Source organism: Chrysemys picta, chromosome 6 (genome assembly GCF_011386835.1).
Source record: "Chrysemys picta bellii isolate R12L10 chromosome 6, ASM1138683v2, whole genome shotgun sequence".
NCBI classification, from domain to species: Eukaryota; Metazoa; Chordata; order Testudines; family Emydidae; genus Chrysemys; species Chrysemys picta.
This window is the reverse complement of record NC_088796.1, coordinates 33598311-33612499: the sequence shown is the minus strand read 5'-3', so window position 1 is coordinate 33612499 and position 14189 is coordinate 33598311. Positions and strand designations below refer to the sequence as shown.

Sequence of the window (14189 nt, the reverse complement as noted above, 5' to 3'; positions counted from 1 at the left end):
AGTGGCACTGGTGGGAGTACTGGGAAACTGGAGTGTCTAAGGAGATTGCTTGTGAGACTTGCGGTTAGCCAGTGGGGTGAGACCGAAGTCCTCCTAGTCTGGCTGGTTTGGTTTGCCTTAGAGGTGGAAAAAACCCCAACCTTGGGCTGTAACTGCCCTATTTGAGCAATTTGTCCTGAGTTGGCACTCTCAGTTGGGTTCCGCCAGAACCGCATTGTCACAGTGGCGTAGTCGTGCTTGGATCCACAGAACCAGGTCAATTAAGCTTTGGGTCAGAACCCCACGCTATCCAAATTTGAATTTTGGGATTGAGAGTTTTGTTGGTTAAAGAGCTGCTGCAATGGCTGAGCAAAGAGCATATGAGGGACTTGGCAAAAAAGCCCTGGAAAATTTGTGCTCAGAAAAGAGGATAAGCTTTAGAAAGAAAGCTACAAAGGAAGAACTGAGAAATCTGTTAATAGCCAGTGATCAGGGGGCAAGAGCACAGCCCTTACCTGAGGCTGCAGAAGATGCAGAAAAAATTAGGATGCAAAGGGTGACAAGTAAACTGCAATTTGAGCATGAACAGAAGCTGGCAGATCTTCGATTGCTGGAGAAGCAAAAAATAGCAGAATTAGAGAAGGAGGCTGCTGAGAGAGAGAAAGAGGCTGCTGAGAGAGAGAAAGAAGCCGATCAAAGAAAAAAGGAGGCTGATGAGAGAGAAGAGAGAGCTCGTAAGGGGCGTCTAGAGCTGCTCGTTGCTGAACAGGAGACGGCCAGACTTCAGCTCCAAGTAATGGAAGAGCGGAGAAAGTCATCCCCACCTGGTACTCCACTTCCCCCTCCGCCATGAGAAAAACTGGGAAAGGATGTGTCCCATTTACAACGATACTGAGGATATAGAGGAGTTTTTGTCTACCTTTGAACGCCTCTGCAATCTGTACCAGATCCCTGAGGGTCAGCGAATGCCTGTCCTGCTGACCAGACTGACTGGAAAAGCCAGGGAGGTATTTAATGACTTGGGGGAACAAGAAGCCTTAGATTATGAGCGGTTTAAGGATTCTGTGTTAAGGCGGTTCAAGGTTACTCCTGAATCTTACAGAGTTAAGTTTAGAGAGTTTAAAATGCCTAAGGATTGTACTTTTGTAGAATGTGCTCATAAGTTGATGGGTTTTGTTAAAAAGTGGGTTGTGGGAGCCAAGGCGCATGGGAGTTTTGAAAAACTGCTGGATTTAATAACTTTGGAACAGTTCTTAGACATTGTGCCTGACAATGTGAGAGCAGCTGTGTGTGACAGGGACCCTGAGTCAGTCCTACGGGCAGCAGAGATTGCGGATGCCCATACCCAAAACAGGGCTCGAGAAGGGTGTAAAACCCCGGGGAAAAGTAATCACCATTCTCCCCAGTTCAAGAGGAGGGAAGGATTTAAAAATAAACCTGACTCTTCTAAAGGAGTTCAAGGGGGCCTGGAGGGTAGGAACTCACATCCCAGGACGGAACAAGTTACATGCTATCACTGTGGTATCCTGGGCCACATGAGACCAGACTGCCTGACACTGAAGGGCAGCCCAAAACCAGCAACCCCAAATGCCACGGCAAATGCTAACCCTGTTGTTGTAAACTCACAGCCAAGCCACACAGAGCCCAGCATTGGTGCCCTGTGTGCAAATGCTGTTTCTGTGGTCTCTGAAGAATTTGACCTTAAAACTCACATTAAAGCTAAATATGGGGGAAATAACGCAGAGTTTATTAGCAGTGCAGAAGTGAATGGAGTAAGGTGTATGGCATGGAGGGACACCGCAGCAGATATTACTCTGGTTAAAGCAAGTCTTGTCAGGAAGGAAGATTATTTGCCAGGTGAAGATGTAACTGTTGTAGCCTTATCTAAGTATTTTATCAGGGTGCCTTTGGCTAAAATCCACCTGAAATGGAAGGGTTTGGAGGGCACCATGGTTGTGGGAGTAAAAGACATAATCCCTAAGGATATTATGATTGGAAATGATATTAAAGCTATGGTCAGTCAAGTTAATACAAACCAAGCACAAGAGAGGATTGGTCCTAAGGTTGTGCCTATGGAGGGTTTCTCCAAAAGCTTGTCCTTGGAAAGTAGCTGTTTGGCTGTGAATGAAGTTTCTGAATGTCCATCTAATGTCTCAGAAGTAAATCTGGAATTAGATCAAGCGAAGGGAGAGGAGAACAAGGAGATTTTGGATGAGTCTAGGCAGTCTTGTGAACCGATGGCTTTATCTAGTCAGCAGTTTGGGGAGGCAAGGAGAGTGGAAGATGAGTGTCCCTATACCTTATCTGTTTCCTGTGCGAAGAATAGCGACAGTGAAGGAAATGTGCCTGTGTCTGTCAGGGGTATTGACTTGCCTATGGAGGAAGCTACCCCAGTCTCCAAGCAGTTGTCTGTGAACAGCCCGGTTTGCTGGGACAAGGGAAATGAAATCCCAAACTGTATGTCTAGTAAAGAAAAATGCGTCTCCAACTCTTTTTTGTCTGTGGAGCAGACAGAAGGTGCCTTTTGGCCTGTGATGGTTGAGAGTAATTTAGCTGTCTCAGAGTTGGTTCTGGATTCAACTAAAGCCCAGGAAGGGAATGGTCCTAAGTTTGCATCTGCTGGGGAGAATGGCACCGTAACTAGGTTGCATCCAGTTAGTGTCTTAGCAAAATCCCAGAGACCAGAAAATTCTGGTGCTTGTATTTTGCCTGTTGCTCATGTGTGGTTGGAGAAGGGTGTAACAACTCTGTCTGATCAGGGTGATACCCTAGCCAGGGCACAAGGAGAGCGGAAAGGTAATTTGGTTGTGGTACCTACGGACAGTTTAACAACTTGTAGCAAAAAGGAAAAAATTCCTAAGCTTGTGTGTGGCAAAGAGAAGGGAAGTATTTCTAACCTTTTATCTAGGAAGTCTATGGGTTTGCCTGAAAGGGGATTGTGTAGAGATCTGCCTGATGGGCCAAAGGTGATCCTGAATGCAAGTAAAACCCAGACAGAGTCTGTTGTTGCTCAGGAAAGTGTTCCTTTAGAGCAAGCCCTAGGTGAAGAGGGTAAGGGCAGAATTTCTGTGAGGGGTGATTTGCTGCTTAGAAAAGCTCCTGGAGAAAGGAATCCTCATGGTACTCGGTGCAAGCAGTTCCCTGCAACTGAAGGGTGTGAGAGTGATTTAATCAAGGAAGTTTCAGTTCCTAGCAGCCAGAAATTGTCTGTTGTGAATGGATCCACTGACTTTCCTTTTAAAAGATCCAGTGTGGGTAGCTTTGAGAAGGTCTCAGAGGAAGTAAAAGTTGTTAAGGAATTGAGGCAGCCCTATAACCAAGTGGCTGTGTGGGGCCAACTTGTTGGGGAGACAATGGTGTTGGAACAGGAATGTCTCCTTTCTGATTCTTTAACCGAGCAGTTTGTGCTTCAGGGTTTGAGGACAGATTTGGTTACTTATGTGTCAGAGCAGAGCAGTTTTATGGCTGAATGCTTGAGGATGCGGGGGAGAGCAAGCAAACTCTCACCCGCAGACTCTTTGGATTTGTGTGGTATCTCTTTAAGGCAGAGTCCAGCCTTGGAAATTATAGCAGTTAAGGATATGAAAACTGGTGGACTGGCTCTGGTCTGGGGTAGTGCAAATTACTTGCCTGGCTGGGAAAGGGAGGACTTGCTAATAGCTGTTAGCACAGAGGGCCCACCCCATCAGCCAGTGAATTCTGTTAAGCAAGAGAAATCAGGGTTTGATTCTGCAGGACAAGGAGGACAGAGAAAACTGAATTTTGCAAAGGGAAGCCACAGGTTAACCCTAAAATGCCCAAACTCCAATGGTATTGAGCCAAAGGGGTGGCATGACAACCATGATTGCAGATGGACACTTGCAATGAACTTGTTGTTATTGCTTAATGTTGTAATGAATGTGTTGCTATTGCCACAAACTGTAAAAATGTACAATGTGTCTAATCTTTTGGAGAATCCCTTGAACATGTTAAAAGGAATACATGAGAACACACGTTATGTTAAAAGGCCTTGTTACACTGGGGTTTCACAGGTAATGCCTATAAACAATATGGGAACTTTTCACAGGGGAAAAGACATTCCAGACCTAATGTGCTGTATGAAAAGGAAGACTGAGGCACACTACCATATTGCTTTCATGGCTAAATGCCAAGATTCCTGTACTATGAAGAACATTAATATCTGCATTTATTCGATGTTAATGGGGTTCCAAACATTTGCCCGAGCTGGTATGGATAAAGTAGCTGTTTTCTTTAGCTCTTGGCAAGATCACATGACACATACAGGAACCATGCTGCCAGAGCAGATCCAATCCACTATTGTTCTAACTAAGTTTTACCTTGAGGTTGTAAAGAGGTTCAATCATGTGGTTGAACATGATTTTGATAAACCATTTCTGTTATACACTGGTATGGCTTCTAACCCAATACTAGCTGTAGTGAGACAGAACCCAGGATGGGGAGCTCTTGGGATGCAGTCAGTGATGTTGGTGTCATCCCTTCCTGCATCAATTTTGCGTTGGGGGTGTGACGTTATTGACACAAACTGGGACCGTATAGATCATTGTTGCAACCAAGGTCCTGTAGTGGCACCCAAATCTTGTATAAAGGGGGTCAAATGGGGTGTCTAGGACAAGGTTATGGTTTACTGGTTATGATTATGCTGTCTATATGTGTGTATCAGTTTTGTAGTTGAAGTTATGAATATTGGCTCTATACTGTCTGTATGGCGAATATTGGCTCTATACTGTCTGTATGGCAAACTTATGCTATGCTTCTGGGTGACATCCCAGACAAGCTGAGATTAGCTCTGCCTAGCCTGCTTGATGGCCCATTAAGGACCATCAGCTATACAATGGACCCATTGAGAGAAGGCAGATAAGCCTTGTAACTCAGCAAAGTATGCAGGGACTGGCCCATGTGATTCCAGACTCCATTTTGCTGTAATTTTCCACAGTAAGAACAAAGAGGTGTTCTTACACCTGGAAAAGACTATATAAGGCTGATGCCTCATCTCCATCTTGTCTTCAATCCTGCTTCATACCTCTGGAGGAACTTTGCTACAAGCTGAAGCTTTGAACAAAGGACTGAGGACCCATCCCAGCGGGGGATGTATTCCAGAGACTTGATTTGAACCTGCAGTTTATTCCATCGCTGCTGCAAGCCTGAACCAAGAACTTTGCTATTACTGTATGTAATTGATTCCATTTAACCAATCCTAACTCTCATCTCTATCTTTTTCCTTTTACGAATAAACCTTTTAGATTTTAGATTCTAAAGGATTGGCAGCAGCGTGATTTGTGGGTAATACCTGATTTGTATATTGACCTGGGTCTGGGGCTTGGTCCTTTGGGATCAGGAGAACCTTTTTTCTTTTACTGGGGTATTGGTTTTCATAACCATTTGTCCCCATAACGAGTGGCACTGGTGGGAGTACTGGGAAACTGGAGTGTCTAAGGAGATTGCTTGTGAGACTTGCAGTTAGCCAGTGGGGTGAGACCGAAGTCCTCCTAGTCTGGCTGGTTTGGTTTGCCTTAGAGGTGGAAAAAACCCCAACCTTGGGCTGTAACTGCCCTATTTGAGCAATTTGTCCTGAGTTGGTACTCTCAGTTGGGTTCCGCCAGAACCGCATTGTCACACATACCCATAGGTGTCAGGCCTCAAGTGTTTACCTGTCCTCAAGTGGAATTCCGTACTATGCCCTCTCTCTCACTGGGGCATGGAGTACAGTCCCCAGGTACCAGCCATGACTAATTCAACAAGCCCAACTGGGATTGGACCCTGGAAAAGTTTCCCTTTGGGAGCCTGTAACAGCAGTTGATTAAAGTGACTCAAACAGCTTCCTCAAAGCAAAGTATTATTTATTCATTCCTCAAAGATACAAAACATTTAGAGCAAAGTGGGGGAAAAATAGTAAAAGGCATATGGACATACTTACTTCTTTGTAAGCTCATCTTAGTCCAGCTCACTCCTCCTCTGGCAGGGAGAAGCAGCCCAACCTACTCACAGCTTTTGTCTTCCCCTGTCTCTGTGAGTCCTGGTCCACATCTAAAACTTAGGTCTAACTAGCTGCATTGCTCAGGGCTGTTTGATGGAAGAATTCTTCTCTTGAGCTAGCTACTGCCTGTTGATTACTCCTGGGGGAATTCTGTGCCACTGCACGGGAGCAGAATTTATGTTCCCCATAGAAAAATTACTTTCTGATGGGGAAGCAAAGGGAAGCTACAAAAATGGTCATGTGCCACTCCCCAGTAGGGTGGGTGCATTGTTTCGGGCATCTGGAGCACCCAGCAAAGAGGTAAAACACTGTGGGGACAGGGCTGAGGACACCCCAGCCAGTGGCTTCTATCCTGTGCTGGGCTCAGCTGCTAGTCCCAGCAGGGCTGGGGAGGATGGGACGTCCTGTAGGAAGCTTTGCACCCACCTCCTTCCTACCCTCATTACTCCTCAGCCCTGGCGGGGAGGGGCGGGAAGAGGTCACTGTGTGGGGAGCTGCTCCCCCATCTGCCCAACCCTGTGCATCTGGACCACCTCCTATCCAGATTGCCCCACCAAGCGTCACCCCCTGCACCCAAACCCACACCCCAACAAGCCTCACAGTCTGCATCTAGGAGCCCCACCCCTGCATCCAGACTGCCCCACAGTACTTAAACCCCCACCCCAACAAGCCCTACTCCATTTGCACCTGGACCACCCTGACTAGCCCACCGCACCTAGACCCCCCCCATCCCATTGAGCCCTCCTCCCAAGCCAGCACCTGGACCTGCACCCCATCTAGCCAGCACCCGGACCCCCACCCCACTGAACCCTCCACACAGACCCTACTGCTGGCCCCAACCACTTTCACCTGAGAAAGTGAAAGCACTCAGCAGAGTCCCATTGCCTCTGCACCCAGAACTCTATACCAGGGCCGGCTTTAGGCTGATTCCCCTGAATTGGGCCCCACGCCCAGTGGTGAGCTGGAGCCAGTTCCCAAGCTCCGGCAGCTGTCTGCCCCGCCCCCGGCCCCAGCTCACCTCACCTCCCCCTCCTCCCCTGAACGCTCTGCCCCCCTTCTCCTCCCCCTCCCCTGCTTCCCGCAAATCAGATGTTCGCATAGGAAGCCTGGAAACAAGTGGCGGCAGGTAAGCTGGGGCGGGCGCGAGGAGGGCTCCAAGGAGGTGCGGCGTGGCCCAGTCCGGCTCTGGCCCCGCCTCTGGCCGGGCGGTGCGGCTCCGGCCCAGGCCCCGGTCCCAGTGCGGCTCCGGCGGGGGTAAGAGGCCTGGTAAGAGGCCGGGTGGTGGGAGGGTTGGATAAGGCAGGGGCAGGGAGTCCCAGGGACAGGGAGCGGGTGGGGGGGGGGTTGGATTGGGCAGAGGTTCGGGGGGGGGCGGTCAGGGGATGCAGGGGGGGTTAGGTAGGCGTGGGAATTCCGGGGGTCTGTCGAGGTGGTGGTGGTGGTGGTGGATGGGGTCGGGGCAGTTGGGACAGGGAGCAGGGCGAGTTGGGTAGGGGGTGGGGTCCTGGGGGGCAGTTAGGGTGGGGGGTCTTGGGAAGGAGTGGTCAGGGTACAAGGAGTGTGGGGGGGTTGATGGGTCGTGGTTTCTGAGGGGGACAGTCAGGGGCTGGACATGGGTGGGGGTTGGAGAGGGGGGAGAGGGGGGATGTACTCACCGGGCAGTTCCCTACCGGGTCTTCGGCAGCGGGTCCTTCAGTGCCGCGGAAGACCGGGAGCACTGCCGGGTGAGTCATCCCTGCCGGGGCCCCATCAAATCGGGCCCCGCACTTCCTAAAGCCGGCCCTGCCCCCTACCAATGAGCCCCAGTTCATCCACATCCACCCCTGTACCCGGGCTGCTCACCCCTAGATCACCCCACACTAAGCCCCTCCACATTTGGATCCTGCTGGGCTGAGCCTGCCTGCCCACATCTAGCGTGTGGGGCATGGATAGGCAGGCCTGGCCCTTGCGGTGTGTGCAGCTTCACTGCTGAGTCCATGTCACGGGGTGGGGGCTGCAGGGTGATCTCCCACCTCTGTGCAGTCAGTGGCCTGTGCTCCCCACTGCCATGCTTGAGCCTCCACATTTATTTGACAAAATTTTCAGAATTTTAAAATATTGTGTGCAGAATTTTTCAATTTTTGATGCAGAATTCCCTCTGGAGTAGTCGACAATGCAGGGAATGTTTGTGCTACTGCGCTGTAGTAATGTAGATGTACCTGGATCGTCTACCCAGCCTTTCAGCATCTCTTAACTCACCCCAAGCCCTGCCCTTTTCTTAATTTTTTTTTTTTTTTTTTTTTTTTTTGTGTGGTTTGGATTCCCCTTTGATCTTGGGTTTTAGCCTTGCGAAGAGTAAACTATTCTTCTAGCCAGCTGTTATCATCTTAACTCCTTTGAAGCTGTGTACCTAAGGCAGACTTATCTGTGTCATTATTTCACTTTACCTACTTAGTTAATTAATAATCCCTTGTTACCCTCCTTTGATTTTTATTACTATTACTTATATCATAGTTTCTAAGGCCAGCAGGAACCACTCTGATCATTTAGTCTGACCTCCCCATAGTATAGGCTGAATTACTTCCCTGAAATAATTCCTGTTTGAATTAGAGCATATTTTGAGACTGGATGTTTTTTCCTAAAAAATTAAAAGTTGTCTGTGACTGGGAATCCACCACAAACCTTAACTTTGTCTAGCTTTTCCATTATCAGAGTGCCTAGGAGCCTGAGTCATGGATCCGGGCCTAGGAGCCTGAGTCATGGATCCGGACCCAGGGTGCTGGGCACTGTGTGAATACAGAACAGAAAGATAGTCCCTTTGCACTATACTGATCAGCTGATCAGAGGCAAGAGTCAATTTTTTGGTACTGAATGAGGTGATAGGTGAGATGGGGTAGGTCGGTAAGGGCCTTGGAAGTTGATATATATACCCCTGTAATTGGTTTGATAGAGAAAAGAGGAAACTAGTGGAAAGAGGCAAAAAATAGGGGTATCACAGTTAAAGCAATAGGCAGCAATAAAAATTGAACAGGGAAACTCACATCGTATTCATTTAATCCCCACCACTACATTTCCCCAGTTTATCACATCAGTCTTGAGGTTAAAGCACAGGCTAAAGCACCTCTTTACAGCCAAGAATTCTGGAGTCTGTCTCCAGAGGCATCACAACTTACAGTGCAGGGTGGATTTGATTTAAATCATGATTTAAATCGCTAGTCAGGAAGACTCGATTTAATCGTGGATTTCTACATAAAAGTGCATTCTTGGTTATTATAACCTTAATACATATTCCTCACAACTCAGATAGATGTAGGTTTTATTTTTAGAAGGTGTACACATTTTTTTTAAAGTGATTTGTTTTGAAAACTTTTCAGATTAGTTTTACAGCTATATCTGAAAATGAATGATTGTTTGGCTATTTCATTTACCAAAGTAATTGAAGCAGATATTTATGAAGTCATTGGGAGGTGAACTATCTCCAATTGAACAGGTTAATCATTAATATTTGGAGGATTTTTTTGCCATGCTGTATTAAGGAGTACATCACCAGACAGACATTTAAATTGTTGTATTTAACTAAAACAACAACGTTGTGTATTCTGTTTTTTTTTCTTCAACAGCAAACATAATATTTTAACAAAACAAGCATATGAATTTTTGAGTTTAGTTAAACTTTCAAGTTTTTTAAAATTGTTTTTAATTAAAATAGTTAAATGAAATATTTAAAAAAAAAAACCCAACAAATCGGCTGTCAGCCAGTCAACATGAGAAACTTAAAATATTCGCTGCTTCAGCTAACTCTGTCATCTTCACCTTCATTTTCCTTTTTGTTCATAATCTGGAAAAGAAAAACAAGCTTTCCTGCTTTTTCAGGTCCCAAACGAATTCTCAATTTGGAATGAATTAGTCCAAAAGAAGAAAATATTCTTTCTATACCGGCAGAAGAAGAGATTATCACTTCAACACTCTCTGAATCCAAGTGCTTAAGTGACTTCCACCAATTCACTGGGGTGACTTTCTTTAAAACATAATCAGCAAACATATATTTTTTGAATGGTTTTTTTTCCCAAACTGGGTCTCTTTTACGGCCTGCTGCCATTATAGGTTTTTCCTTCTAGTGAGAGAATAGTATAGTAGATCTCAAATCAATGAAGGCTATGCTGAGAAAGACCTCAAGACTTCTGGAATATGCTGCTCAAACAGTTTCACTTTTGTTTCTACTGCCTGTCCCTCCCTTCTCACATTTATCTCCAGACTTCTTCTCCTTGTCCAGATCTATTCAGCCCCCAACAATCTTCTATTCATTGAACTTTTTGAAACTTTGCACTTTTAGAGAGAGGTAAGGGATTGACTCTGTGTACACAGATTTTTAGAGGGACAATAGGGTTAAGGTCTGTTATATCTCACCTCTATATATTATTTATTTAAAAACATTTTTGCTGTTAACAAGCATGTTATCTCTGGAGACACAAATCCACAGTCTGAGAACTGCAAAACTAAGCGTCTCTGATGGTATTTTCTAGACTGAGCACTGAGTCCCCTTGGGTAGATAGAAAGATTAACCTGAATAATCTATACAGAAGCCCCTGGAACCCCATAAAATTGGGTCCCTAATCCATGAACTATTGGAACTCATTTACAAAACTTTTCTTAAACTTTACACAAATATATTGTCTCATACTATAGAATTAGAATTTATAATCCCTATTCCATGATGAGATATATTTGAGCTAGTTTTAATTAAGATACATTATATCTTTAGATTGGATTTTTTTGATAAAATGCTTTTTGAGGGGAAAATCATTGATTTTTATCCACCCTGTTACTATGTGACTGTGGTGTGACACTGCACCCCATATTCTTCATAGAAATATTGTTATGATATGAATGTGGCATAAGTAATCTATGTTTTAGGCAAGATGGGTCATGTGAGGTATCATTGAAAAGGTTATGGATCTACTGAATGTGTTTATCTACTTTGTATGCATGTATCATTTCTGTATCTGAGGTTAGGAATATTGACTTCAACAATTACAACTGTGTGTGTATTTGAGGGAATGCCTACTGTCTGGTGGGCATTCCCCCAAATACAATCAGCCTCAATGGGCCATTAGGAAGAACAATAAGACTTGGAAGATACTAATCTCCCGCTTTCCTGACAAGCTCCTGGGTTGCTGCTTTGACACTACAGGGTCAGGTGATTGGGTCTAGTACCAGGTGACCCAATCTTGGGCTTTCAGTGTTTTTTTTTTTTTTCATTGAGAGGGTGTGGGGGCAGACTGGGAAACAAAAGATTCCCGCCTTATGTAAATTCTATTTAAGGCTGGGACGTAAGTCAATCAGGACTCTTCTCTATTACCTCCCTGTCCAAAAAGAAAGATTGCTAAAAACACCTGAAGGGAAAGGCAGGGGCTGAGTCCAGGCTGAGATAGAGATTCAGTCTGTAAAGAGAAATAACTGGAACTCTAAGCTACAGAAACTCTGCAACCTGCTTAAAACAACATTTATGGTGAGAAATTACATTTTGTAATCTGTTTCTTGAGTGTATTAAGCTTAGTTTACGTGTTTTGTTTGCTCAGTAATCTGCTTTGTTCTATTTGCTATCCCTTATCACTTATTATTAACTACAAAAGGTAAATGTTAAACGTATTTCTTGTTGCTGTGCATATCTCTCACCCCATTGAGGGGAGAGGGTGAATTTTTATGAGCTTGTGCTGTGCAGATCTTTCTGTACAGCTCAAGACAATATTTTTTGGGTTTATACCCCAAAGGAGGTGTGCACCTGAGTGATGGCAATTCTCCCACATGCAGCTAATTTCAGTCTGTGTCTGCAGCTGGGTGTGGCCTAATCTGTGTGTGTGTGTGTGTGTGTGTTGAAGGCTTGAGAGCCTAGCACAGCAAGAACGGCATGAGGAAACCCAGGCTGGTGGAAAGGGTGGGCTAGTGAGACCCCAGCACAGCAGGTGGCACCCAGGAGTGGGGTTCAACCTGTCACACTTGGCTAAGTCGCTTATTAGGGTGCCAGGCATCTGGTTTTTGACCAGAACACCTGATTGAAAAGGGACCTGGGTGATCAGCACCTCTGACCAGGCTGTTAAAAGTCTGGTTGGTGGTGCAGCGGGGCTAAGGCAGGCTCTCTGCCTGCCCCGGCTCCACATGGTTCCTGGAAGTGGCTGGCATGGCCCTGTGGCCCCTAGGCACGGGATGCCCAGGGAGGCTCCACGCACTGTCCCTGCACCAAGTGCTGGCTCCACAGCTCCCATTGGCTGGGAACTGCAACCAATGGGACCTGTGGAGGCAGTGCCTGCAGGCGGGGACTCTGGCCGTCCCTGTGCTTGGGCTGTTTCCGGGAGCTGTTTGAGATAAGTGCTGCCTAGAGCCGGCACCTCAGCCCCCTGCCTCACCCCTGAGCCCCCTCATGGATCCTGTACCCCCCTCCCATACCCCACTCCTACCCCAGAACTGACCCCCCTTCTGCACCCCAACTCCCTCCCAGAGCCTGCACTCTATCCTGCACTCTGAACCTCTTGGCCCCACTCCGGAGCCCCCTCCTGTACCCGCAGCTGGATCCCTCTTGGCTTCCTGCACCTCAACTCCTTGCCCCAGCCCAGAGCCCCCTCCCACACTCCAAATTCCTTGGCTCCAGCCCAGAGCCCACATCCCCAGCTAGGGTGCTCATCCCCTCCTGCATCACAACCCTGCACCCCAGCCTGGGGAAAATTAATGAGTGAGGGTGGGTGAGAATGAGGGAAGGGGGATGGAATGAGTGGGGGGGCGTGGCCTCAGAGAAGGCGTGGGGTCTTGGGCATGGCAAGGATGTTTGGTTTTCTGCAATCAAAGTTAGCAACCCTACTTAATCTCCATCTCACTTTTCATTTCAAGACTTGCCTAATTTACTACTTTCATTTCTCAGCTCCCCTTCATGCTGAGAATGAAAACCATCTCCCTTCATTCCCACCTTTCTCTGACCATCTTATGCCTTCTTTCAAAACTCATAAACTATAACCCACATCAGTAAAAAATACAGTTCCTCATCCATTATATTAAAGGTGACCAATAAGTGGAAAACATGAGTGTCTGCCCTTTTTTTTGCTTCTGTTGTCTTTTTATCAAGAGATGGTAGTTTTGTGGGCTTGTCAATGGGTTAGTTTTTGATTTGAAGAGAAGCTGGTAATGCAGAGTGCAGATAGTCTCTAGACTACCTTATGTACAGTATGTCCATAAATCCTGTTTGATAAATAGAGATGGCGAAAGAAGGAACAAGACTACAGACTGGTCATTCTATTTGCGGAAACCCCGACTGGAACATGATTGGGGCCAGTAAAATAGCTCCTTTACCTTGCACTTGGTTTCTGACCTGCCTACAGCACAATGTCTATTCCTGCCTGCCCGCTTGTCTGGAAAATCCCTCAGGCCTACACTGCATGGCATGTCTGCCAGAGATCATTGTTCTCAACACTGAGTATCAACTAGTTAATACAAGCCTGAGTTAACTCTCCTTTTGTCAGGCTGCTGATTGATTTCCCTTTAATTTAATGTGAACTGTGGTGTTTTTCCTCCTTTATTCAATAATTCACGTATTCATTATTTTATTCTATCACACTTAAATATCATTTATTTGTCTTCCTTCCCTCTCTGTTGTGATCCTGCTTCATCCTTCCCATTCCCTGTTAGATTAGACTCTGCTATCTACGTTCACAAGGCAGAATGAAAGTGAGCCGATGTGAATAAAAAAGTATCACTATTCTTTCTAAGACATTTTCCAGCACTGATTAGAATGTTTCTTAAAGTGCTGCTTTGCACCCAGTTCACTCCCTCCATCCTTAACCCACATTAAATGGAAAAAAGCATTTGAAATGTTCTTTTCCTCAGTGGTATTTTGGGGAAGGGAAAATTGTCTTTGCAAACAGAATCTGTAACTGAAGCTTTTAATGAGAGGTAAGTAGTGTGCTAGAACTTTTTTTTCCCCCCTCTCTTTATCCAGATTCCATTAATAACTTCTTAAAAAATCTACTCAAATTGTGGTGGCCTTTTGTGGCATACAAAATGTAGTTCAGCCTGTGTGTAAAATGATGGGTGTTCCTTGACTTGGCTTTGTACTATAGTGCTAAACTTACATCACTTTGACAGACAACAATTTTATGCAAATATAGCAATGTCACAATTAAAGACTTCAGTGCAGTATATAAATCTCTTTTAAGGAACTTCTAAAGACCAATTTATTAGTACACATTAT

General features: G+C 45.8%; 1 protein-coding gene across 8 annotated transcripts in view; it reads left to right on the top strand.

The window, feature by feature from the left end:
* Nucleotides 1-14189, top strand: part of ARL15 (ADP ribosylation factor like GTPase 15) — a 374080-nt gene that overhangs the window by 91121 nt on the left and 268770 nt on the right. The window contains exon 1 of one of the 8 annotated variants that reach the window (XM_065598954.1): nucleotides 11444-11462. The exons of the other annotated variants lie outside the window; for them this stretch is intronic. Within the exon in view, the coding sequence (XP_065455026.1) occupies nucleotides 11460-11462 (3 nt within the window). The 5' untranslated portion in view covers nucleotides 11444-11459. Of the gene's footprint in view, nucleotides 1-11443; nucleotides 11463-14189 lie in introns of those variants that run through there. 8 annotated transcript variants of the gene reach the window in all.